The following is a 27,072-nucleotide window of genomic DNA, read 5'->3' as shown; positions in this document are numbered from 1 at the left end:
ATGTTGGACAGAACACTCAGCAGCCCTAACTGATGGTACTTCAGATCTTTCGGATCTAATCCTTTACTGTGATCCTAGATGTGGAATCTGTGCTCCAACTGAACAAAATTCCCCCCACGTTTCAGGATTCTGCAGTTTGTCTATCTACGAATCTCCAGTTTTCTCATCCTCAAAAAAATCTCCCTTGTATGTCTCTATTAAAACCTTACAGCCACTCACATTTACCCAGTTTGATTAGTCACATGTGAAATTTCTACTTTTCATTAGCAAACCCATTGTATCAGCAGGCTTTGTTTCATTTCGACTGCTTCAATATTTTCCAATTGCATTTCATCTCATAATGTCATAGAAAGATGCAGCTTGGAATCAGGCCCTTCTGCCCACTGAGTCCGCACTGACTATCAACCGCCCATTATATACTAATCCGACACTAAGCCAATGTTTTATTTTCCCATATTCCCATCTCCACCCACCACCCACCCCCCCCCCAACCTCCCCAGCATTCCACACACAAGGGTCAATTTACAGTGGTCAATTAACCTACCAACCCACACATCTTGGGGATGTGGGAGGAAACTGCAGCACCCAGAACAAACGCACGCGGGCACAGTGACAACATGCAAACTCCACACAGATAGCACCCAAGGTCAGGATTGAACCCCCCAGGTCTCAGGCGCTGCAAGAGAGCAACTCTACTAGCTATGCCACTGTGCTGCCCAGCACATTCATAATGCAGTGCAGCGGCAATTGGATTCCCACAAGCCATTCAAATATTTTCTGGAAGATTTTACATTTTTTCTCAATAATTGAAATTTCTAACAGCCTGAAAGAGGATGTAAATTTAAAAAAATCATGAAATTATTAAATTTTCAGGTAAATCATCTTTTTTATTTCTTACTATTAAAGTTTTTCCCCACAGTCCATTACCTTTTCAAAAGACGTGGGTTCTTACGATAACATGAAAACTGGGGCTGTGGCTCTTTGAATTGAATTTGAATTGTGCAGTCTGAGCCCATACATTGTTCTAATTTTAAACTATTGTTAGTTACTACTTATTCAGGAAAACCAACTTTTTTTCTAAGATTCTACTCTCTCTTTAGACCATAATAACTTAAGTAAATAAGAGTAGGGAAAGGCCACCCGACCCCTCCAGTAAGGCCTGCCATTCAATACGGCCATGGCTGATATCTGCCAGGTCTCATCTCTTCCCTAATAATCTTAAATTCTCTGATCTTTCAATAATTTATCTAGGACATACAACATAGAACATAGAACAGCGCAGCACAGAAACAGGCCCTTCGGCCCACAATATTTTGCCGAACTACTTAAGCTAATCCCTTCTGCCTGCACATGGTCCATATCCCTCCATTCTCTGCATATTCATGTGCCTATCTAAGAGTCTCTTAAATGCCTCTGTCACATCTGCCTCCACCATCACCACTAACAGCGTATTCCAGGCACTCACCACTCTGCATACAAAATACTTGCCCTGCACATCTCCTTTGAACTTTCCCCCCCTCACCTTAAATACATGCCCTCTGGTATTGGACATTTCAACCCTGGGAAAAGATACTGGCTAACTACTCTATCTATGCCTCTCATAATTTTATAAACTTCTATCAGGTCTCCCCTCAGCGTCTGTTGCTCCAGAGAAAACAACCCTAGTTTTTCCAACCTCTCCTTATAGCACATGCCCTCCAATCCAGGCAACATCCTGGTAAACCTCCACTGCACCCTTTCCAAAGCCTCCACATCCTTCCTATAATAGGGTGACCAAAACTGAATGCAATACTCCAGATGCAGCCTAACCAGAGTCTTATAAAGCTGTAACATAACTTCCTGAATCTTGAACTCAATGCCTTGATTAATAAAGGCAAGCATGCCATACGCCTCTTTAAATATGCCCATTGATCTAGCCTCCACAACCTTCTAGGGTGGAGAATTCCAGTGTTTCACCAGCCTCTGAGAGGAGAAATTCCCACATACCTTGCTTTAAATGACCACCCTTTAACCTTGTAGTCATGTCCCCTCATTTGAGATTTTCCCACTAGTGGAAACATCTCGACATCCACCTTGTCATGTCCCTTTAGGATCTAATATGTTTCTTCAGTAATTTTTCTTTAAGTAACAGCAGGATATATTCAAATGGCACATTTTTTAACTGTAAAAGCTATGTGTGTGGGAGAAGCAGGCAGAGGAGAGAAAAAATGTGCACATATTTGTTGATGTTTTTGTTATATAATGTCTAGAAACTATATTAAACTGAGAGGGAGTGACACACCACAGTGAAAGTGAGAGATAGAGACTGAACAGCATCAAAGAGAGTGTATATATGAGAGAAAGATTGTCAGAGAAATGATGAGGGAGAAAGTGAGTTGGGGAAGGGTGGTAATATTTTCACTTAATGTTACTTTATTAAAATTTTTTTGGCAAGTAGATATTTTTGTCTTTTTTCTGCAGTTAAGAAAGGCCAATATTAATCACTTCATCTGAAATTCAGACAGAAGTTTGAATTTCAAATAGTTGTGAAGGTGCTGAAAAGATTCACAAGCATGTTGCCAGGAGAGGAGGGCTTGATTGAGTGAATGGGTAGGCTGAGACTGATTTTCCTGGAGCAAAGGAGGCTGAGGGGTAAGCTTCTGGAGGTTTATAGAAATCATGATGGATAGGGTGAGATCAGTGTTGTTGGTTGATGTCAGCTGTTGAAGAAGTAATATGGTTGACAGAGTATTGAGGGGAGTTGGAGAGATGGAATAAACAAACACTATGAAATACAGGTCAAATCTGTAAGAAATGCCCAACAGATTTGGCAACGTCATTGGAGAGAGAAACGCTGAAGTAATATTACAGATGGATAACCTATAGCAGAACTGAATAGTTCTGATACAGAGGAAAGGGAATTCCTGAAATCAATGTGTCTAGAAAGCTATAAAGTGCCCAGACAGAACATGAAGCACTGTTCCTCAAGCCTGCATTGGGCCTCTTTGGAACAGAGCAGGAGGCCAGAGACAGATAGGTCAGAGTGGGAGCAGGTTGGAAAATTAAAGTGACAGGCAACTGGAAACTGAGGGACACTGCTGCAGACTAAACACAAGTGCTCCTCAAAGCAGTCACCCAAACTGCATTTGGTTTCTCCAATGTAGAGGACACAAGATTTTGAGGATTGATTGCAGTACACTAGATTCTGAGAAGTGCAAGTGAATCACTGCTTCACCTGAGTCAGAGTCATAGAGTAATATAGCATGGAAACAGGCCCTTTGGCCCAACTCATCCATGCTGACCCTTGTGCCCACCAAGATAGACCTACTTCCCAATGTTTGGCCTGTATCTCTCTAAACCCCTCCTATTCAGGTACTTATCCAAATGTCTTTTAGATGCTGTTATTGTACCTGCCACTACCACTTTCTCTGGCAGCTTATTCCATATACACAGCACCCTCTGCATGAAGAAGTTGCCCCTCAGGTCCTTTTAAATTTTTCATCTCTCATCTTAAATCAATGCCTTCTAGTTTATAGTTCCCTTTCCCTAGGAAAAAGACTACGTGTGTTCACCTTAACTGAACCCTTCATGATTTTATACACATCTGTCAGGTCACCCCTCAATCTCCTGCACTCTAAGGAATAAAGTCCTAGCCTGTCCAACCTCTCCCTATAACTCAGGCCGTCAAGTCCTGGCAACTTCCTCATAAATCTTCTTTGCACTCTTTCCAGTTTAATGATGTCTTTCCTATAACAGGGTAACTAAAACTGTGCACAGTACTCCAAGTGCAGTCTCACCAATGTCTTGTACAACTGCAACGTAACATCTCAACTTCTGTAGTCAATGCCCTGACTGATGAAGGCCAGCGTACCAAATGCCTTCATCACCACCCTTTCTACCTGTGATGCCACCTTCAGCGAACCATGTACTTGTACTCCTACATCCCTCTGTTCCACATCGCTCCCCAGGGCCCAACCATTTACTCTATAAGTCCTACTCTACCTTGACTTCCCAAAATGCAACACTTCACACTTATCTGAGTTGAAAGCCATTGCCTCTTGGCGCATTGACTGAGCTAATCACTGGATGGTGGGAAAGGAAGAGGTTAAAGGACGGGTGTTGTATTTCCTGTGCTTACATGGGAATGTGCGGTAGAAAAAGGAAAGGGTTGTGGAGATAGAGGAGTGGAGCAGGGAATCACAAAGGGAACAGTCCCTTCGGAATGCCGGAAGTAGGGTGGGGGAGGCTTGTCTGCTGATGGAATCTTGCTGAAGGTGGCGGAAATTGTAAAGGGTGTCCCATTGAACGCAGAGGCAAGATGGGCGGGCAGTGAGGACCAGGGAAATCTACCCTTGTCCTGTCCATGAGGAGAGGGTGTAAGGGCAGAGGCGCAGGAAATAATTAAGATGTGGTCAAGGCCTCTGTCATCTATGGTAATTGGTAATTGGTTTATTATTGTCACATGTACCGAGATACAGTGAAACACTTTGTTTTGCATGTTATCCACACAGATCATCTCATCATATCACTACATTGAGGTAGTACAAGGGAGAAACAACAACAGAATGTAGAATATAGTGTTACGGTTACAGAGAAAGTGCAGTGCAGGCAGACAATAAGTTGCAAGGCCATGACATGGTGGATTGTGAGGTCAAGAGTCCATCTTATTGTTCAATAGTCTTATAACAGCAGGATAGAAGCTGTTTTTGAGCCTGGTGGTACATGCTTTCAGGCTTTTGTATCTGGTAGACGGGAAGCCATGGGTTTAAGGAAGAAGGAAGACATCTCAGAGGCACCTCAGTGGAAAGTCACGTCAGGTCAGATACGATGGAGTCAGAGGAACTGGGAAAATAGAGTGGAGAACTTAGAGGAATCAGGATGGGAGAGAGTATAGGTGAGCTAGCTATGGGAGTCTATGGGCTTGCAATGGACCCTCTTTGCTAATCTTTTCACTGAGACAGAGAAATCTAGAAAGGGAAGAGACTGACATGGTCTTTGTGAAGTTGAGGGCAGGGTGGAAATTGGCTAAAAAAAAATGACATTTTAAAGAAATCTGGTTCAGGAAACAGCCTGAGTAGGACTGAAATAAAGATTGTTCCACATCTCCCACAAAAAAACACACATACTTGACCATAATAAGCAGGGGGGAGCTCACTGCTTTCATTTCATGAGGCATTGAACAAAGATTGGATTGGAAATAGTTAGACATGTGGAAGCTAAAGAAAGATGAAGAAGTAGAACACAGGACCAAGCTGATTTTGATGATGGCTCTTAACCAGATATGATTAAGAGACGAGTAAAGGGTAATCATGGTTTATCCCACTTCAAAACCATTTTGTGACTGCTATATGATCCATAATAAAATACAGCAGACGTCAGATAACTGACATAAAGACAGAAGATGATATACAGTATGTAGCCGGCAAGTCAGGTAATGTGTGGAGACAGAAACAGATTTAACATTTTGGAAGAATAACCATCAAATTTCAAGCCTTTGTGCAGTTGATTTCTCTACAGAGGCTGTTTTGTGTTTTGCAGTGTTTTCTGTTTAAGTTATATTCTGCTGATTCCCAATATCTCCAGCTCATACAGGTGAAAATGAGGTATTGACAAGGAATGGCCAACTACCCCATTAGATTGTTGTAGAATTACTGGGCATCAGCTCTCAGATGTGATTTTTTTGGAAATATACATCCAGTCTTTATTTTTTTTAATAAATATTAATGAACATTTGTCAAATTCTAAGTGGAAAAGGAATCAAATGGTTTATAATCCAATCAGCAATGATTTCACAAGATCACAAGACAAGGGAGCAGAAGCAGGCCATTCGGCCCATCGAGTCTGCTCCAAGGAAAAGAGAGGGAAAAAGAAAAAGAAAAAAGGAAAAAAAGAAATGAGAAATGGGGGAAAAAGTCTGCTCCATGAGCTAAAGGGAAAAAACTATTCCTTTCTAGCCCCAATTTCCGGCCTTATCCCCATATCCTTTGATACCTTGACTAATTAGATAGCTATCTATCTCCTCCTTAAACGCCTCCAATGATCGGGCCTCCACTGCTGTACGTGGCAAAGAATTCCATAAATTCACTACCCTCTGGCTAAAGAAATTTCTCCTCATCTCTGTTTTAAACCTATACCCTCTAATTCTAAGATTGTGCCCTCTGGTCCTGGACTCACCCACCAAGGGAAACAGCTTGGCCACATCTACTCTGTCCATTCCTTTCAACATTCTATATGTTTCTAAGGTCCCCTCTCATTCTTCTGTAATCCAGTGAGTACAGTCCAAGAGCTGACAAACGCTCATCATATATAAGCCCTTTCATTCCGGGAATCATCCTTGTAAATCTCCTCTGAACCCTCTCCAACATCAGCACATCCTTCTTAAGATATGGGGCCCAAAACTGCACACAGTATTCCAAATGAGGCTTCACCAGTGCCCCATAGAGCCTCATCAACATCTCCCTACTTTTATACACTATACCTCTCGAAATGAATGCCAACATAGCATTCGCTCTCCTTACTGCCGATCCGACCTGGTGGTTAACCTTTAGGGTATCCTGCACAAGTACCCCCAAGTTCCTTTGTACTTCTGTACTTTGAATTTTCTCCCCTTCTAGATAATAATCTGCCCGTTTATTTCTGTTTCCAAAGTGTACAACGGCACATTTCTCAATATTGAATCTCATCTGCCATTTCCTTGTCCATTCTCCTAAACTATCTAGGTCTCTCTGCAACCTTCCTGTCTCCTCAATATTCCCTACTCCTCCGCTTATCTTGGTGTCATCTGCAAACTTAGCTACAAAACCATTTACTCCATCATCCAAATCGTTAATGTACAAAATAAAAAGAAGTGGCCCCAACACCGACCCTTGTGAAACACCACTAGTAACCGGTAGCCAACCAGAACAGGATCCTTTTATTCCCACCCTTTGCTTTCTGCCTACCAGCCAATGCTCCACCCATTCTATTATCCTACCTGTAATTCCATGACCTCTCATCTTATTAATCAGCCTCTTGTGTGGCACCTTGTCGAAGGCCTTTTGAAAGTCTAAATACACAACATCTACAACTTCTCCCTTATCCACCCTACCTGAGGTCTCCTCAAAAAACTCCAATAGGTTGGTCAGGCAGGATCTTCCCTTCACAAAACCATGCTGGCTTGGACCTATCTTGCCTTGCACCTCTAGGTATTCCATAACCTCATCCTTGAGGATCGATTCTAATAACTTTCCCACCACCGATGTCAGACTAATAGGTCTGTAATTTCCTTTATGCTGCCTCCCATCTTTTTTATACAACGGAACTACATTTGCGACCCTCCAGTCCTCCGGAACCATGCCGGAGTCTATCAATTCCTGGAAAATTATCACCAGTGCTTCTGCAATCTCTAAAGCCACCTCCTTCAGAATCCAGGGTTGCACCTCATCCGATCCGGGAGACTTATCTGTCTTTAAGCAAAATCTTTTTGATATAACAAGGTTTGCAGGCTCTGCATTATGTAGGCTTGTTCCATGCACCCTACAAAGACTTGGTGTATACAAACCAACAAAAGGGATTAAAGTGTGAGCTTCAACTTTGTGTTGAACAAGATCTTGACATGGTTTGATTTATGGCTCTTTCTACAATGACTTTTTAAAAAATTTACTACTGCTGTGGTGAGAGATGCCCAAAAGGCAGGGATCACGGTAACCCAACAATATCAGGCAGAAAAAACAATAATGATGCTAGAGGAACTCACCAGGCCACGCAGCATCTGTGGAGAAAAGCAGATGATCAACATTTCGAGTCAGGACTCTTCTTGAGGACTAAGGATAGGAAAAGGGGGAGGGGGGAGAGCCCAATATATAGGAGAGAAAAACAGAGCAGTGATAGGTGGACAAAAGAGGGGAGGTGGGGTGGGGACAAGATGGTGATAGGTAGATGCAGGTAAAAGATAGTGACAGGCAGATGTGGGGGTGGAGGGGAGAGCAGATCCACTGGGGATGGGTCAAAGGTATGGAGACAGGCGGCATGGGGGGAGGGGAGGAGAGGAAAAGGAGAGAGAAAAAATATGGCGAGGAGAAAAAAGAGAGATCAGCTAGGAAAGGGAAGAAAAGAAGAGGCAAGCTGGGAGTGGGGGGTTGGTTTACTTAAAGTGGGAGAATTCAGTGTTCATTCCGTTAGGTTGTAAGGTAAGGGTCCTGGCCCGAAATGTTGACCGTCTGCTTTTCTCCAACGATGCTGCCTGACCTGCTGAGTTCCTCCAGCATCTTTTTGTTTTTTCATCTAGACTCCAGCATCTGCAGTCCTTTGTTCCTCTAGTATCAGGCAGCACAGCTGGTAGAGCTCCTACCTCATGGCTCCAGTGGAGCACTGAAAGCCCTGAACTCCAGTGCTCTCCGTCCACTCCAGTTTCCTCCCACATCCCACAGATGCATGGGTTAATAGACTAAACTGTCACTGTAAATTGCCCCTGATGTGTAGTTGAGAGGTAGAGTTTGTGGTGAGTTGGAGGGAATAAAATGGGATTGGTATAAATGGATGGTTGGTATGGGCCATCTGATGGAATTCACAGTGAACAGTCGGGCCCTGGGGAGTGTCGTTGAACAGAGAGACCCAAGGATACAGGTACATAGTTCCCTGAAAATGGAGTCACAGGTAGACAGAGTGGTGAAGAAGGCTTTTGGGACACTGGCCTTCATCAGTCAGGACACTCGGGCAGGCACGGTAGTGTAGCGGTTAGCATAACGCTTTACAGCACCAGCGACACTGGTTCAATTCCGGCCGCTGTCTGTAAGGAGTTTGTACGTTCTCCCCATGTCTGTGTGGGTTTCCTCCAGGTTCTCCGGTTTCCTCCCACATTCCAAAGACGTACAGGTTAGGAAGTTGTGGGCATGCTATGTTGGAGCCGGAAGCGTGGCAACACTTGCAGGCTGCCCCCAGAACACTCGATGCAAAATATGTATTTCACTGTACGTTTTGATGCACACATGACTAATAAAGATATCTTATCTTATCTTAGAATTTGGTATGTTATGTTGCAGTTGTACAGGATGTTGGTGAGGCTGCATTTGGAATATTATGTTCAGTTTTGGTCACCCTGTTATAAGAAAGATGACAATAAGCTGGAAAGAATGCAGAGGAGATTTACATGGATGTTGCCAGGAATCGAGGGACTGAGTTACGGAGGTAGGTTGAGCAGGTTGGGACTTTTTTCAGTGGAGAATGGGGTGATCTTATAGAGGTGTATAAAATCATGAGGGGCATAGATAGGGTCAATGTGCAGTCTTATTACCAGGTTTGGGAATCAAGAAATAGAGGGCATAGGTTTAAGGTAAGAGGAGAGAGATTAAATAGGAGGGGCAACATTTTCACCCAGAGGATGGTCAGTATATGGAATGAGCTGCCAGAGGAAGTGGTTGAGGCATGTGCATTAACAACATTTAAAGGGTACTTGGACTGGTACATGGATAGGAAAGCTTCAGAGGGATATGGGCCAAATGCAGGCAAATGGGACTAGCTTAGATGAGAACTTGGTCAGCATGGACCAGTAGGGCTGAAGGGCCTGTTTCGCTGCTGTGTGACTCTATGACTCTATGACTCTAATTGTTCACATGCATCTGAGTGAGTAGGTGTGGCCATAGTTAACTTCTCATTGAAAAGAATTGAAAACAACAGTGCCGATTAAGGTAAAAAAAAGAAAAGTGCAACTTATCGGAAATGTAAAATTGGAGCAGGGCTCCCTGGAAATACATGGAAATACACTGCAGGTTCATTTGCAAGATAGCTGACAAACATTTCATATGTTTGCCGCATTTTCTATTTTTACATCAGTATATCGACACAGTGTATGATAGTTTGCTAATCAGCATTTTATTTCTTACACAGCGCACCAACTCTACCCTACAGGCACAATAGTTGCTGCTTATGCCACACATCATTTGATATTCCATCAACCAACAGGGTTCCAGATCTAATGCAAAGTCCCCTGGTCTGTTAGCATTGGACTCAATTAGTATCCCTGATGTCAAAATGGAGGAATGGATAACAGGGTAAAAGGGAAAAAACAAAACTTGAGCAACAGAAATGAGACTGAATAAAAGACGTCAGTAACTTGTGCTCTTCCTCTGTGGACCCCTGTGTTCACATCGGACATATTGCCAAACTGGGGCATATAGTTATTAATCGATACTAGGAATTCTGATGAATGTTCTTCAACCTGAAACTTTAACTCTGTGGCTCTTTCCACAGCAGCAGTCTGACATTCTCAGTATTTCTAGCATTTTCTTTTTTTTTACAGTCCAAGTGGAAGTTGAGTTTATCATCATATGCACAAGTACATGTATGCACAGGTGCAATGAAGATCTTACTTGCAGCAACATCAAAGGCACAACATTCACAAGAAAAGCATAAATTAACAATATAAATTAGACAAGAAAGAACATAATTAGAACAAAAAAATAAATGTCCGTGGCAGTGCAAAGTGGTCAAAGGAGTCATACTGTTGCTATAATGAGGTAGTAAGTAAGGTTGTGCAGGTTGGTTTGATAACCGAATGGTTGAAAGGAAGTAGTTGTTCTTGAACCAGGTAGTGTGGGACTTTTTTTAAATTTTCAATAATAGGGATATTTTCTTGTCTTTATAACTGCCTATACAGCCCTGATTTAACCCTAGATGTGTTCCTCCTAGGTCCCTCTTACTACTATAATAGTCAACTCCATTTTGATGAAAGCAGTTCCCACCTGGAGAATGAGCATTCATGGCCCTCTGACATAGAGACTTCCAAAGATTCACAACCTTCTGCCCAAAGAAATTTCACTTTATTTCTGTCCTAACTAGCTGACCACATGCTGAAACCATGCCTCCCAGCTCTCGATGCTCTGGCTAGAGGGAATAGTCTTCCACTGCCATTCTGACAATCCCTCTCTGAAGCTAGTATGTCACATGGAAAAGCAAACAAAACATAGATGCTTGAAATCTGAAATAAACACAGAAAATGCTGAAAATACTTATTAGGTTAGGCCGTATCTGTTGAGAGAGAAATAAATTAATGTTTCAAGTCCATAAGCTTTCATTAGAAGTGGGAAAATTTAGAAAACAGATAATCTTAACTGCAAAAAAAAGGAGAGATGGAGAGAACAGGGAGAATGTCTGTGATACGCTATCTCCACCCCATCACAGCTTCCCTATGGTCTTTCCTCTCCACCACCTCACCACCACCTTTACACACATACTTCTGTGCAGCTTAAAACTTTTTTCCTAACTTCTATTTCTGGTGAGTCATTGAAGTGTCATCAACCTGAAACTTTGACTCTATTTCTCTCTACAGAGATACTGCCGTATTAAGCTTAAATCAAGCATTTCCTGTTTTATTTCCATTTCGCGTCTAGATGATTTAAGTTTCCAAACCCAGCATTGAATTTAATCATATTGTGATCTGTGTAAGATAAATGTTGGATTGTTAACTAAGTCTGGCTCAATATTCATTATTAAATCCATCTTGGGCTGAATGTTGTAATCTTTCATGTACATCTGAGAGCATAGGTATGGCCACAGTTAACTTCTCATCATAAAGAATTGAAAATCTCAGTGCCAACTAAAGTAAAAAGGGAAAAGTGTGACTTACTGAAAATGTAAAATTAGAGCAAAACTCGCTGGAAATGCATTGAAGTACACCACAGGTCCTTTCAAAAGATTGCTGACAAACATTCTGTATGTTTGTAGCATTTTCTATTTTTACATCAGTATATTGATGTAAGTGTGTGAGAGTTTGCTGCGAGGTACTTTGTTTCTTACACAGCGCACCAATTCCACCCTGCAGGCACAATACTTGCTGCTTCTGCCAAAAATCATTTGACATTCCATCATCTCATAGGGTTTCAGATCTAATGTCAGATCCTCTGGTCTGTTAGCATTGGACTCAATTAGTACCTTAGCTGGATAAGAGTGGGAAAGAAAAGTCCTGAGCAGAAGAAATAAGAATGAGCAATAGACACCGATAATTTGTGCTTTTCCTCTGTGGACTTCAGGGTTCAAATGGGATATCTTGCCTAACTGAGGTGTATAATTTTGGAGCATTCTAACCTATAATAGGAATATATTCTCACCTTTAGCTTCCATGTATGACTTTGCTCAGTTGCTATTTCAGCCCTGATTTAACCCTTGATATACAATGGACAAATTCCTTGTTTAGTTTTGATTTGCAGAGAAGACAGCCCACTGATATGTTGGAGTCACAAGAGACTGCAGTCATAAAGTCATGCAGCACGAAAACAGGCCCTTCGGCCCAAATGGTCCATGCAGACCAAGATGCCCATCCAAGCTAGTCCCATTTGCCTGCATTTGGCCCATATCTCTCTAAACAATTCCTATCCATGTACCTGTCCAAGTGCCTTTTAAATATTATCAATGTACCTGCCTATAACCACTTCCTTTGGCAGCTCATTCCAGATACAGACCACCCTCTGGATGAAAAATTTGCCCCTCTGGTTCCTGCCCTGTGGGCAGGCACGATAGTGTAGTGGTTAGCGTAACACTTTACAGCGCCAGAGACCCGGGTTCAATTCCGGCCACTGTCTGTAAGGAGTTTGTTTGCTCTCCCCATGTCTACATGGGTTTCCTCCGGATGCTCCGGTTTCCTCCCACATTGCAAAGACATACGGGTTAGGAAGTTGTGGGCATGCTATGTTGGCGCCGGAAGCGTGGTGACACTTGCTGGCTGCCCCCAGAACACTCTACGCTAAAAGATGTATTTCACTGTGTGTTTCGATGTAAATGTGACTAATAAAGATCTTATCTTATCTATTAAATCTCTCGCCTCTCACCTTAAACTTATGCCGTCTATTTCTTGATTCCACAACCCTGGGAAAAAGGCTGTGTGCGTTCACTCTATCTATGCCCCTCATGATTTTATACACCTGTGAAAAAAGTCCCGACCTGCTCGACCTCCCTCCATAACTCAGTCCTTCAAGTCCCAGCAACATCCCTGTAAGTCTTTCCTGCATTCTTTCCAGCTTAAAGACATCCTTCCTACAGCAGGGTGACCAAAGGTGAAGGCAATATTCCAAATGTAGCCTCACCAACATCTTGTACAACTGCAAATAACATCCCAACTTCTATATGCAATGCACTGACTGATGGAGGCCAGCGTGCCAAAAGCCTTCTTCACCACCCTGTCTACCTGTGATGCCACTTTCAGGGAACCATGTACTTGTACTCCTAGGTCCCTCGGCTGGGACATGTTTGTTATAGAACATAGAACATCGAACATTACAACACAGTACAGGCCCTTCGGCCTCCAATGTTGTGATGACGTTTTATCCTTATCTATCTAACCCTTCCATCCCACATAGCCCTCCATTTCTCTATCATTCATGTGTCTATCTAAGAGCCTCTTAAATGTCCCTAATGTAAATGCCCCCACAACCTTTGCTGGCAGTGCGTTCCACGCTCCCACCACTCTCTGTGTAAAGAACTTACCCCTGACATCCCCCCTGTACCTTCCTCTAATCACGTTAAAGTGATGTCCCCTCGTGTTAGCCATTGTCACCCTGGAAAAAAAGTGCAACAATGGCTAACATTGTTGCCATAGATATGTTAGTTTTTGGCTGCCCTTTATTCTGTTGCAGTATAAACTGAAACCTTTTTTAAATTTTGCTCTCATCTTATCAAGAATAACGTTTTTGAAGTTTGAATGATTAATGCTCAAACTCCACTTCGTTGTAAGCTGCTCCAACCTACAGGGTCTGATGACAGGAGGAAGAAAATATCTTCATAGGGAACATAGAACATGGAAAAACTAGAGCATAATTCAGGCCCTTCAGCACACAAAGCTGTGCCAAACATGTCCCTACCTTAGAAATTACTAGGCCTACCCATAGCCCTCTATTTTTCTCAGCACCATGTACCTATCCAACAGTCTCTTAAAAGACCCTATCATATCCGCCTCCACCACCGTTGCCGGCAGCCCATTCCACGCACTCACCACTCTCTGAGTAAAAAACTTACCCCTGATATCTCCTCTATACCTACTCCCCAGCACCTTAAACCTACGTCCTCTTGTGGCCACCATTTCAGCCCTGGGGAAAAGCCTCTGACTATCTACCCGATCAATACCTCTCATCATCTTATATACCTCTATCAGGTCCCCCCTCATCCTCCGTCGTCCAAGGAGAAAAGGCCGAGTTCCCTCAACCTACTTTCATGAGGCATGCTCCGCATTCTAGGCAGCATCCTTGTAAATCTCCTCTGCACCCTTTCTATGGCTTCCACATCCTTCCTGTAGTGAGGTGACCAGAGCTGAGCATAATACTCCAAGTGGGGTCTGACCAGGGACCTATATAGCTGCAACAATACCTCTTGGCTCCTAAATTCAATTCCACGATTGATGAAAGACAGTACACCATATGCCTTCTTAACCATAGAGTCAGCCTGCTTTGAGCGTCCTATGGACTTGGACCCCAAGATCCCTCTGATCCTCCACACTGCCAAGAGTCCTACCATTAAGACTATATTCTGCCATCATATTTGACCTACCAAAATGAACCACTTCATACTTGTCTGGGTGGAACTGCATCTGCCACTTCTCAGCCCAACTTTGCATCCTATCTATGTCCTTCTATAACCTCTGACAGCCTTCCAAACTATCCACAACACCCCCAACCTTTGTGTCATCTGCAAACTTACTAACCCACCCCTCCACTTCCTCATCCAGGTCGAGGGTCCCAGTACAGATCCCTGAAGTACACCACTGGTCACTGACTTCCACACAGAATAGGTGTTCAGCACCTATTGCTATGAGATTTAATAGATAAGATAAGATAACATAAGATAAGATAAGATCTTTATTAGTCATATTTACATCGAAACACACAGTGAAATACATCTTTTTGCGTACAGTGTTCTGGGTGCAGCCCACAAGTGTTGCCACGCTTCCGGCGCCAACATAGCATGCCTTCAGCATTATTGCCCCAAGTTTTGCAGGGAAATATCAGTGTAAATAACAGCTATCATTTGCACCTGTAACTGTGGACCTCTTTGGGATTTAGACGCATGAAGGCAGAAGTCCAGAAGTTACAGTCACCCATTTACCACTGTTTTGCTGACTGTGTTGTGTTTCTGGACTGTTCGTGAGGATTCCTTCTCACACTCAACCATCATACTGCAGTTGGATCAGGTCCAGGAAGGTTCCTCCCCATTCATTTCAAAGGAAGCAGATTGTCTTCATGATGAAGATCATTCTCATTTAATTTAAATTTAAGATGTTAAGATATTTATTAGTCGTATGTACATTGATTTCCTCTGGGTGCTCCAGTTTCCTCCCACATTCAAAAGACGTACAGGTCAGGAAGTTGTGGGCATGCTATCTTGGCACCAGAAGCATGGCAACACTGGTGGGCTGCCCTCAGAACACTCTACGCAAAAGATACATTTCACTGTGTGTTTCGATGTACATGTGACTAGTAAAGATATCTTAAATTCGTATTTTTGCATTACTGACAATGTGCTGGGGGCAGCCCGCAAGTGTCGCCACTCTTCCGACGCCAAAATAGCATGCCCACAGCTCCTAACCTATACGTCTTTGGAATGCGGGAGGAAACCGGAGCTCTCGGAGGAAACGCACGCAGACATAGGAAGAACATACAAAGTCCTTACAGACAGCGGCGGGAATTGAACCCGGGTCGCTGGCGCTGTAATAGCGTTATGCTAACTGCGACACTTCTTAAGTTTATTGAGCATTTTGTGTCTGAGATGTTTTAATTTTAAAAAATAATTATTTCCACTGCTTTAAAAGGTGGTTGAATGTTGTTGAATGTTGGATGCATTCAGAACCTTTCAGTCTTTGACAGCACCAGCTGAGGCAGAGTACGTTGCTTAAGGATGAAAGGTGCACTGTTTGGATCTTGCCCAATTCACTGGCTTGGCATCAGAAAAAAAATCTGTGGCTTTAGCGGTGGACATGAGGAAAAGAAGAAGAAATAAAAGCATTGCTGTGTTTGAGCTCAAATTAAATATTTACACCTTAAAATAATATAACTCCTCTGTGGATGTGAAGATAAAGTACAAAGATAAGCAATAATTTTTGCAAAGGGAAACATACTAATTGAAAAATTATCTAATTTGGTGACCAAGGTAAATGCATGGTGTTACAAATATCTTTCAATCTCTAGTGTGCAGCATTTTTACTTTATGTTTACCATGTATTCCATTGCTAAGGTAATTTTCTTGGAAAATTCAGGTATTTCATCTGCCATTGTTTTCAGAATGCAGTGGGACTGCAGTTAACATCAAAAACTGTGCTCCTGCAACCTATGAGCAAAACCACAAGAGATCTGGTAGTCAGCTTTAAAAATAAACAGTTTTGTAAATCATTAACACAGGAACTAATAAGGCCATTTAATCTTAGCTGCTCATCCATGGTTATTAGTCAAAACATTTAGCATTTTCACAATTATGTAACGCAAAGAAACTCTGTGAGGTGTAATTGATATTCAAACGTGCAAAGATGTAATAAAAAGGGTATTGTTTTTATTCATTTACCAGCTTCTTTTTAGAGGAACAGGCTCCCAGCAAAAGCATTGAACTTAAGGAGCATAACCCCTGAAATAAATAGTAACAACAGCTGACAATTGTTATTGGGACAGAAGAGTCAGATTTTAAAAAGAGGTTTCTGCATTTCTAAGACCTGCAGCTGTTAGATGAATAATGGAGATGTGAGAAAAGATAAATATTCTGGAACAATTTGCATTTATCAGCACCCTTGACACTGTAAAACATCCAAAGGCAATTCATAGGACTGTCGTCAATCAATATTTGCCAGGCAGGACAAAGTCATATCGGACAATATTAGATAGGTGTCATCATAGTGGTGCAGCTAGTAGAGCCGCTGCTTCACGGTTTCTGTGACCTGGGTTCAATCCTGACCTCTGATGCTGCTTGTGTGGAGTTCACCTTCTCTCCATGACTATGTGGGGTTTCTTCTGGATGCTCCAGTTTCCTCCCACATCCCAAGGATGTGTGTATTGGCAGGTCAATTGTCCGTGGTAGTAATTGACCCTTGTTTACAGGTGAGTGATAGAATCCAGGGGCAGTTGATGGATATGAAGGGAAAAAAATGGGATTAGTGTAGGATCTGTGTAAATGGGTGCTTGATGGTTGGTGCATATGTGGACCAAGGATCCTGGTTCCATGCTGTATAACTAATATGACAAAAACTTGTTCAAAAAAAAGTTTATTTTAAGGAGCCATTAAAAAGAGGATAGAATGGTAAAGAGGGGGAGAGCCTTAGAGACGGAATTGCTTTGCATTTAAAGAAAGCAATCAGTGGTGAAGTGAAGCAAATTAAGATCACAGGGTGTGTATTAAATGATGCTGGGGGCACGGAGACCAGCCATGCTCAGGGAAAGAGGGCCAGGTGGCATTTTCATGCACCATAGAAGTTTTATGCAGTGGGTCAGTGGCCAAAATCCTACTGAGATACAGAGGATCGCAGTCAGCATTTTCTGGACATCCACATTTAACTCTGCTTCTGCACACTGTTGCCAGTTTCACAGTTTTTCATGAGTGCCAAAAATTTCACCATCATAGACATGGAGGCTTTGGAGAGGGTACAGAGGGGTTTACCAGGATGCTGCCTGGATTAGAGTGAATGAGCTAGAGCTGGACAGTCAGAATCTTTCTCCCAGGGTAGAAATGTCAAATACTAGAGGACGTGCATTTAAGGTGAGAGGGGGAAAGTTTGAAGGAGATGCGTGGGGCAAGTTTTTTTACACAGAGAGTGGTGGGTGCCTGGAATGGGCTGCCAGGGGGAATGGTGGAAGCAGATATGATGGTGGCATTTAAGAGGCTGCTGGACACATGAATATCCAGGGAATGGAGGGATATGGATCATGTGCAGGAGGAAGGAGTTCAGTTTAATTTGGCATCATGTCTGGCACAGGCAGCGTGGGCGGAAGGGTCTGTTCCTGTACTGTATTGCTCTATATTCTATGTTCTATTAAATTAAACTCCCAGATGAAAGTATTCTTAAGTCTCTTCCACCACCTTTTTAGTCAGTGCCCTGCAGAAAACAACTCGCTGTGTGACCCAAGTGTCTTCACTTCCCCTAGTTTACTAACAACCTTTAAGTCCATATCCTTTTGTTATTGAACCTCAATGCCACACCAAGCAGTAATTCCTTATTTATTCCATCAAAGCCCTTTTGAGCACCTGAAAAAAAATCTCTTGTTAACCTTCTCTGTTCTAAGGAGGATAAAACCAGGCCAAAACAAGGAAATGGTAACTGAGACTGGAGAAGGCAACTTTAATTGAAACTGTTCACAGTGGTACCAATGTGACGAACTACTGCTAACTCTTCAAAGGAGCTCCGTGCTCTCGTTATGTGTCTTCTGCACTCATTTCTCTGATTCTGAATGTGACTGCAGGTTAACACGAGGGAGAAGTTTTCTTCTACAATAGGAGCAGTTATTGTTGATCGCTTCACCACAGGCTAAAGCTGCAATGTAGTAAAAGTTGTTCTTCATGAATTTGGACCCATTGAACCAGATTTTGGAACCACAGTAAGTTCCATTCAGCACAACCAAACAAGGACAAATGTCCAAACCCCTCAGGTCTCTGCTGATTAATCAGAAGAGCGAGACCACCACAATATGCACAGTTTTGGCTCAAGTGTTGGGTCTACATTTGTTACCAAGCTACAAAGGGTTGCCGAGCTACATTTGTTGCCAGGCAACTAATACACTGCTAGCTCCCACTGTCGTGTTAGGGTAACAGCACCAGCTGAAAGGCAAATGCAAAGTTACACATTTTATTGACAGAAATGAACTGATTGCCATTTAGTGACTCTTGACACCGGGTAAGGATGGACCGTGCCACCCAGGTACACGTGTTCACAGGTGAGATGCCCAAAGGCTGCCAATGTCCAAAGTACTTCCTCAGATTATAATTTCTGAGGGAGAAGGTGACAGGGAAATAAAGATATGAGAAGATTGTGTTCTTGTTTTAGTACATGGAATATGTTCTTAATGCTCATATAAGCAATAAACTGTGGCTCAGTCTGAATCAGAAGATTCCCAGTTCAAATTCCACTCCAGAAACATGAGGAAAGAAATAAGAAATCTAGACTACAGCTTCCAGTGCAACACCAAGGGAGTTCTGCACTATCAGAAGTGCTGCAATGTTTCTCTCACTCTCATTGCCCTATGACATCAAAGGAGACCATTCATCCCATTGAGTCTATGCCAGCTCCCACACTATTCCTATCAATTCCATTCCCCCACTCATTTCCCTGCAGCCTACTTTCTCTCATATGCCCATATCTCTGCCCGGATTCTCTTATAGTGAGTGGAATTTACAGTCATCAATTAACCTCGCAACCAATATGTCCTGATGAGGATGTTAGAGAGAACCAGATCACGCTGGAGAAAATGCATGCACTCATGGAGTCGTAGGGTAACACAGCACAGAAGCAGGCCCTTCAATCCAACCTGTCCATGTGACAAAGATGCCCATCTAAGCCAATCCTCTGGGCCATATCCCTCTAAACCCTTCCTACCCACGTACCTGTCCCAATGACTTTCAAATGTTGTTATTGTGCCTACCTCAACCACTTCCTCCGGCAGCTCATCCTGTATACGCACCACCCTCTGTGTGAAGCAGTTGCCCCTCAGCTGCCTTTTAAATTTTTCCCCCCTCACCTTAAACCTATGCCCTCTAGTTTTAGATTCCCTTTCTCTGGAAAAAAGACTGTATTATCTATGCCCCTTATGATTTTATGCACCTCTGTAAGGTCACCTCTCAGTCTCTTACACTCCAGGGAATAAAGATCTAGTCCTGCCCAACTTCTCTCCATAACTCAGGCCCTCGAGTCCTGGCAACATTCTCAATAATCCAGCCTTTCCAGCTTAATGATGTCCTTCGTATAACAGAGTAACCAAAACTGTCCCCAGTACTCCAGGTGCGACCTCACCAATGCCTCATACAACTGCTACATAACATCCCAACTCCAATACTCAATGCTCTGACTGATGAAGGCCAGAGCACCAAATGCCTCCTTCACCATGGAGGGAACATGCAAACCCCACACAGATAGCACCAAAGGTCAGGATCAAGTTTGGATCGATGGAACTAGCAGAAAACAGCACTACCTGCAATCCATAGCACTACCCTGGACTGTGCTTTGTACCCTGCTTCAGAAATGTGATCCAATTGACTTCAAAGGAACCAAATTTTGGAACCAGACTAAAGTGCCTTTAATACTACCAAACAAGAGTAAATTTCTAGTCCCCTGTGTTCTCTGCAGATTAGTCAGAAGTGCAAGACTTCCACAACATACATGATTTTGGCTGAACTGTTGGTCTACAGTTGTTACCAGGCTACAACGGTTGCCAAGCTACATTTGTTGCCAAGCAACTGACTAATTCACTGCAGACTCTCTCTCAGGTTGACGTAAAAGATCCAAGGGCACTGTTCAGAAGTGAACAGGGGACTTAGTCCTCATAATTGGGGCAGTAATAATTTGCCCTGCTAAACAGCACTTGGAACTAAATGATGAGCTGGTCACCATGACATTGTGGGACCTTCCTGTGCAGCTGCTGAAAGTTACAGCATGGAACATTATAGAAGTATTTCATTGGTTCCCGAGTACATTAGAATATCTTGAAAGGCATGTGAAAAGGTGCTGTTTAAATGCAAGTATTTATTTGCATTTAGGGTTTTGATATGGATGGAATTTTCCCTTCACATATAATAATAAATTTAAACGCAGTGGAACATTCAGGCAAAGCCTACCTTCACCCCAATTTCACCAAGGGCTAGGGCTTTTGTCTTTGGAGAGAAGGAGGATGAGAGGTGACTTGATAGAGGTGTACAAGATGATAAGAGGCAAGAATCAAGTGGACAATCAGAGACTTTTCCCAGTGTGACAATGGCTAACATGAGAGGACATAATTTTAAGGTGATTGGAGGAAGGTATGAGGGGGATGTCAGGGGTAAGTTTTTTACACAAGAGAGTGGTGGGTGCGTGGGACGCACTGCCTGCCGAGGTTGTTGGGGCGGATACATCAGGGACATTTAAGAGACTCTTAGACACACGAATGATAGAGAAATGGAGGGCTATGTGGGCGGAAGGGTTAGATAGATCTTAGAGCAGGATAAAATGTCGGCACAACTTTGTGGGCCGAAGGGCCTGTACTGTGCTGTAGTGTTCTCTGTTCTATGTTTATGCTCAATTTCACTGACATCTCGAACTCTAACGTTCTTGCTCCCGAGCTATAATTCTTCCATGACCTCCTCCCACCCTCCCTCCGTGACCTTATAGTAGGTCGTGCTCGGATCTTCCCCTTGACCTTTGGTTCTTGCATCTCCACTCCCACCAGCCATTCCTTCAGCTGCCCTCACTACCTCCGAAACTCCTTCCCAGATTCTTCACACTCTTTTCCTGGCCTTCAAAACCTCCCTAAACATTCGCTGTACTTCCAATATTCAGTTCCATTGTCTACAGCAGAAGTGGGTTGAAACATACAGCCACTATAATATCTGCACATTGCACATTTATTACCAAGGGTAAATTAGAAAACTTTTGCCCTTCATCCAGATTGGGTTTCCTTATTCTGTTTCTTCCCTGCTCATTGTTCACTTATATGTAACATGTTCCCCATCTGAGGAGTAACTGGATGAACACAAGTAACAAATAAAAGGCAATAACACAAAGACTGTGTTATTTTCTGATCCTACTCTTCGGATTAAATTTAAGTACCAACCAGTTGAGGCTTCACCCATTGCTGATGAAGGCTACAATTTGTGCTTTGTCAATCAGCAGTAAATAGTCTTTGTTACCTTGCTTCTGAATAACCTTCACTGTTCAAGATGAAATCAGGAGAATAAGTGTGGGGGGGGGGGGGGCGGGGGGGTTAACACACAGCTGTAATTCTCCCTGGCTGTGTGGTTCTTAATGTACATCTTTAATAAAACCATCAAATGCTGGAAATGTTCAGCTGGTCAGGAAGGAGAAACAGAGTTAGCTGTTAAGGTCAAAGACCCTTCATCAGAACTGGACAACAGGTTCGTTTTAAGATGCAGGGTGGATAGGATAAAGGGAACATCTCCAATAGGGAGAGGCCAGGGTAACCATGGTGATATATTGGTTTGACAGATTGATGAGGATGTTGAGAGACATAAAAGCTGTGAAATGCATTGCAGAGAATGGAAGTCAAAGCGATATGTTGGAAATGATCTGCAGATCTGGGCAGTTCTCGTACAAACAGAGAAAGTGAGTCACCTTAAACTTTTGACTTCACTATTGAGTCCTGAAGAGTGCAATATTCCTAGATAGGTGCTGTTCTTCAAGCTTTTTTTGGATTTCCTTGGAACAGTGAAGGAGGCCACAGGCACATAGGTCAAAGTGGGAGTGAATGAAGACTTAAAGTGATGACCAACTGGAAGCTCAGGGTCACCCCTGTAGACTGAACAAAGGTGCTCCACAAAGCAGACAACATGACTGCAATGTTTCTTAAACAGGGCTGTAACTTCTTTCCAAAGCTGTAGTCATAATGCTGACATACCATAGCCATAATCCTCAAGTAATGACAAAACAGTGACTGCAGTGCTCAAAGTAAAATGGTTGCAGTCCTACGACCGACGTGGCTGCTATTGCAGCAAACCACGTGGTGACACTGTCCACAAAAATATCAGTAATGTCTCCACAAATAGGGGCAGTACCCCCAAAGCATGATTGCGATCCCCAAACAAAAACTGGCTTAATGCCCCCAACAATGTCGTTAAAATTACAGCATGAAGGGTGGCCTGCAGTTGTTGCTCTCCTGATTGCCTCCAATGTTTGCCTCACCCTCCTGAACTACCACACAGGTTTTTTATCCAAATTATCGAACACTTGATTAAAGTTTGTGAAATTGACCCATAAGTGTGCATGCAGTTGATGCAAATCACATACATTTTTATTGTGTGAAGAAAAAGGTTAAACTTAAGAACAATTAAAACTGTATCAGGAGGCTTAGAGCCTCCAGTGCCGGCTCTGGATAATTCTTGGCTGTGACGACTTGACTAAGTATAGAATCATGGAAATTGATGGCACTGAATGAGGCCATTTGGCCCACTGTGTTTGTGCCAGCTAAAATAAGAGCTCTTTGGCTGAAACCCAACTCCCAGCTCTCCATCCATGTCCAGGTTACCAGTCTTCAATTGATGCTATCTGTGAAGCTATGTCCATTTGGCTCAGTAACACTGTTGTCTATGAGTGAAGGGCTAGATTCCTAGTCCAGAGCTAAACATAATAGAGTAATACAATCATGCAGCACAGAAACAGGCCTTTCAGCCCACCACAGCCATGCTGACCGTTTAAGTACATATCCATACTAATCTCATTTACCAGCACCTGGTTCCTAGCCACCTAGATAGCTCAGGCTTACTTTCCATCTAGATAGCTCAGGCTGGATGTAGGGAGGTTTTCCCTGGCTGAGGAGTCTAGAACCAGAGGCCATAGTCCAAGGCTGAGCTCGTTCTTGGGCTTGTTCCTGGTGCTAAGCCAATGCCCTGAATGCCGACTCAATTGAATATCAAATATGCTGTCATATTCTTGGAGGGAGTTATCTGTACCTCACTCACTCTAAGGCTCCCAAAAACAGATCTGCAGTTTGCTCTTTCCATAGCTGGTGGTGGGTACTGGCTGTTTACAAAGCAACAGCTGTGTTGCCTACCGAGTGAACATCGTTCAATACAGGTCATTGTACTCACACTGAGAGACGCTTTATACCTGTGTGAGGTGTCACAGTTGGAACCTCAACAAAACTGATGACACTTGCACACTTCCAGAACAAAACAGAGTCTGTTGCAACAGCGATGTAATTTTACAGCTCTTTCAATATTGCAAAACGTGCCATGAATCCTTCCCAGGAGTAACGTCAAACAAAATTTGACCCAGAGTTACATATGGGCAACTGACAGGTTTTAAGGAGTGTCTTAAAGAAGGAAGAACGAGAATGATTTAAGGAAGGAATTTCCAAAACTTAAGACTTTGGCAGCTTAAAAAGGGGCTGTCATTGGTGGAGTGACTAAACTTAAGGATGATCAGTAGGAAAGGAAAGAGGGGCTTCAGGTATCTTGAAGGGTTGGAGGAGGTTTCAGGGAGACTTAGGAGTGAGGGCATGGTTAGAGTTGAAAACAGTGGTGAACATTTCAAAACTGAGGAGCTGCTAAGGTGTAAGCCAGCAGACACTGTTAAACAGGGCATGGATAGGACACAAGCAGTTGAGTTTTAGATGACTCCAAGTTCACGGAGAATAATACAGGGGCAGCCAGTTAGGGGTGTAGGCAAATAGCCCCCACTCTAGAGGTAACAAAGAATGAGGGATGTATGGTGAAGTTATTCTGAAAGTCACAGCAAATAATTCTCACTACACTCACCACAGTCGATATACTAGAGAAACAAAGGACTGCAGATGCTGGTATCTAGATGAAAAACTCTATGATGTTGGAGGAACTCAGCAGGACAGGCAGCATCCGTGGAGAAAAGCAGGTGGTCAACATTTCAGGTCAGGACCCTTCTTCAGGACTGAAGATAGGAAAAGGGGAAGCCCAAGATATAGGAAGGAAAAGCAGAGCAGTGATAGGTGGACAAAAGAGGGGAGGCGGGGTGGGCACAAGGTGGTGATAGGTAGATGCAGGTAAGAGATAGTGATAGGCAGGTGCGGGGGAGGAGGGGAGAGCAGACCCACTGGAGGATGGATCAAAGGTAAGGAGAGAAAAAAAAGGGTAGAAAAAAGGGAGATAGACTAGGAAAGGGAAGAAGAGGCATGGTTGGGGGGGGTTGTCGGGGATGTGGGTGGGGGGGAAGGGGTGGGGATTACCTAAAGTGGGAGAATTCAATGTTCATGCCATTAAGCTGCAAGGTTCCAAGACGGAAAATGAGGTGCTTTTCCTCCAGTTTGTGCTTGGAATTCTCCTGGCAGTGGAGGAGGCCGAGGACTGACATATCAGTGATGGAGTGGGAGGGGGAGTTGAAGTGACTGGCAACGAGGAGATGCAGATCGCAAGCATTCAGAAGGGGTAAGGTTGGAATGGGTGAGGGGAGCAGAAACGTCAAGATGGCTGATGTCGTGCCGACAGTTGGCTATGAATTGGTCCAGGGAAGGTAACAGGCGGGCTTGAATAGGTCCATTGGGACGCAATCTGCATCTCCTCATTGCCAGTCACTTCAACTCCCCCTCCCACTCCATCACAGATATGTCAGTCCTCGGCCTCCTCTACCGCCAGGAGAATTCCAAGTGCAAACTGGAGGAACAGCACCTCATTTTCCCTCTTGGAACCTTGCAGCCTAACGGCATGAACATTGAATTCTCCCACCTTAAGTAATCCCCACACACCTCCCCCCCCAACCCTGCCTCTTCTTTTCTTCCCTTTCCTAGCCTACCTCTTTTTTCTACCCCCTTTTTTTTCTCTCCTCACCTTTGACCTACCCCCTGGTGAATCTGCACTCCCCTCCCCCACACCTGCCTGTCACTATCTCTAACCTGCATCTACCTATCACCACCTTGTGCCCATCCTGCCTCCCCTCTTTTGTCCACCTATCACTGCTCTGCTTTTCCTTCCTATATATCGGGCTTCCCCTTTTCCTGTCTTCAGTCCTGAAGAAGGGTTCTGACCCGAAATGTTAACCACCTGCTTTTCTCCACGGATGCTGCCTGGCCTGCTGAGTTCCTCCAGCGTCATAGTGTTTTACACCCGTACAGTCTCCTCATCAGGGAATCTGACAGATGTGTTCTCCAAACGAAGACCAATGGATCAGAAAGTTAATCATTTACCGTTGCTATGTGCTTATGTGTTTTGGTTTTTCTTTGACTTTTCCCTTTCTGTTTGTAGCTTTAAGCAAGAACCCTTGAGCAGAAATAAAACACTTCTTCAGTCTCCACTGATTGCTCACTTGCCAACACTGGAAATGAATTTTGGTGACTTTGTATGGGAATATCTTGCAAATTTTATTCAGATTCACTGTTCTGTATATTGGCTTTTGCTTTGATTTTGACAAGTGATCAGTCCATTAAGAGGCAATTGTGAAATGGATTGTGGATGTTCTTCACATTAATTTGCATCATCATTTTCTTCCCTTTTACAAAACAGGTATCACAACAGTACTAACAATGACAACACTTAGCAGCATAGCGAGAAAATCACTGCCAAAGGTCTCCTACGTCACTGCCATGGACTTATTTGTCACCGTGTGCTTTTTATTTGTCTTTGCGGCGTTGATGGAGTACGCAGCCCTCAATTACTACACGTGTTGCAGGAAACCTGCGTGCACGAGAAAGAAAAGAACAGTAAGTTCACCTTCAACCATTTATAGAAATTAAGAAATTTACCCTTGCCCTTCACAAACTTGCCCTTCAGCCCACTGGGTCTACGCCAACCATCAAGCATCCATTTTTACACACGTCCTCCGCTGACCCACTTTATTCTTCCCACATTCCCATAAATTATGGCCAGATTCTACCGCTTGTCTACACACGTTTGGAGTGGCCAAATGCACAGCTGTGGGATACAGGAAAAAAAACAGAACATCTGGACGAAACCCACACAATCACAGGGAGGATGTGCAAACTCCACACAGTCAGCACCAGAGGTCAGGATCAGACCTTGGTTGTTGGAGGTGTGAGGCAACAACTCTAGAAGCTGTGCCACTGTGCCATCCATAAGATTCTTCTCAATGTGATATCATTATAAACACAACAGGAACACTTCCTCTGGACCTTTTGATCAGATCACATTGTACTGGTCTCTGCATATGCAGCCCCCATACATCTGCACTTAGCTGGGCCAGGTGTTGAGGGCCAATCTCACTGGACCTTTGCATCATGGACTCCAGAAGCTGAAGCAAAAATTGCAGATGCTGAAAATATGAAACAAAAAACAGAACATGCTGGGAAGACTCAGTGGAACTGGAAATGTTCTGCTTGACCTGACTCCCTCTCTCTGCACAGACAATGTCTGACCTGCGGAATGTTTACAGAACTGTTACAAACTCCAGCAGTATGATTTGAGGAGGCTGGTGCACTTTCTCAGGAGATTGGTGTGCTTTGTCATTTGTTTGATTAGAACATAGAACAGTAC

At 43.4% G+C, this 27,072-nt stretch overlaps 1 protein-coding gene across 2 annotated transcripts in view; it reads left to right on the top strand.

Annotated features, from left to right (window-relative positions):
- Positions 1-27,072, top strand: part of LOC127575843 (gamma-aminobutyric acid receptor subunit gamma-3) — a 449,528-nt gene that overhangs the window by 412,463 nt on the left and 9,993 nt on the right. Inside the window, exons 8-12 of one of the 2 annotated variants that reach the window (XM_052026013.1) lie at positions 11,314-11,337; positions 12,265-12,280; positions 15,940-15,946; positions 22,071-22,076; positions 26,086-26,282. In XM_052026013.1, the coding sequence (XP_051881973.1) occupies positions 11,314-11,337; positions 12,265-12,280; positions 15,940-15,946; positions 22,071-22,076; positions 26,086-26,282 (250 nt within the window). The remainder of the gene's footprint in view (positions 1-11,313; positions 11,338-12,264; positions 12,281-15,939; positions 15,947-22,070; positions 22,077-26,085; positions 26,283-27,072) is intronic. The other variant, XM_052026012.1, reaches the window with a different exon arrangement.

This window comes from Pristis pectinata, chromosome 11 (assembly GCF_009764475.1).
Source record: "Pristis pectinata isolate sPriPec2 chromosome 11, sPriPec2.1.pri, whole genome shotgun sequence".
NCBI lineage: Eukaryota > Metazoa > Chordata > Chondrichthyes > Rhinopristiformes > Pristidae > Pristis > Pristis pectinata.
Note: the sequence above shows the minus strand (reverse complement) of the source record. Positions and strands in the feature narration are given on the sequence as shown.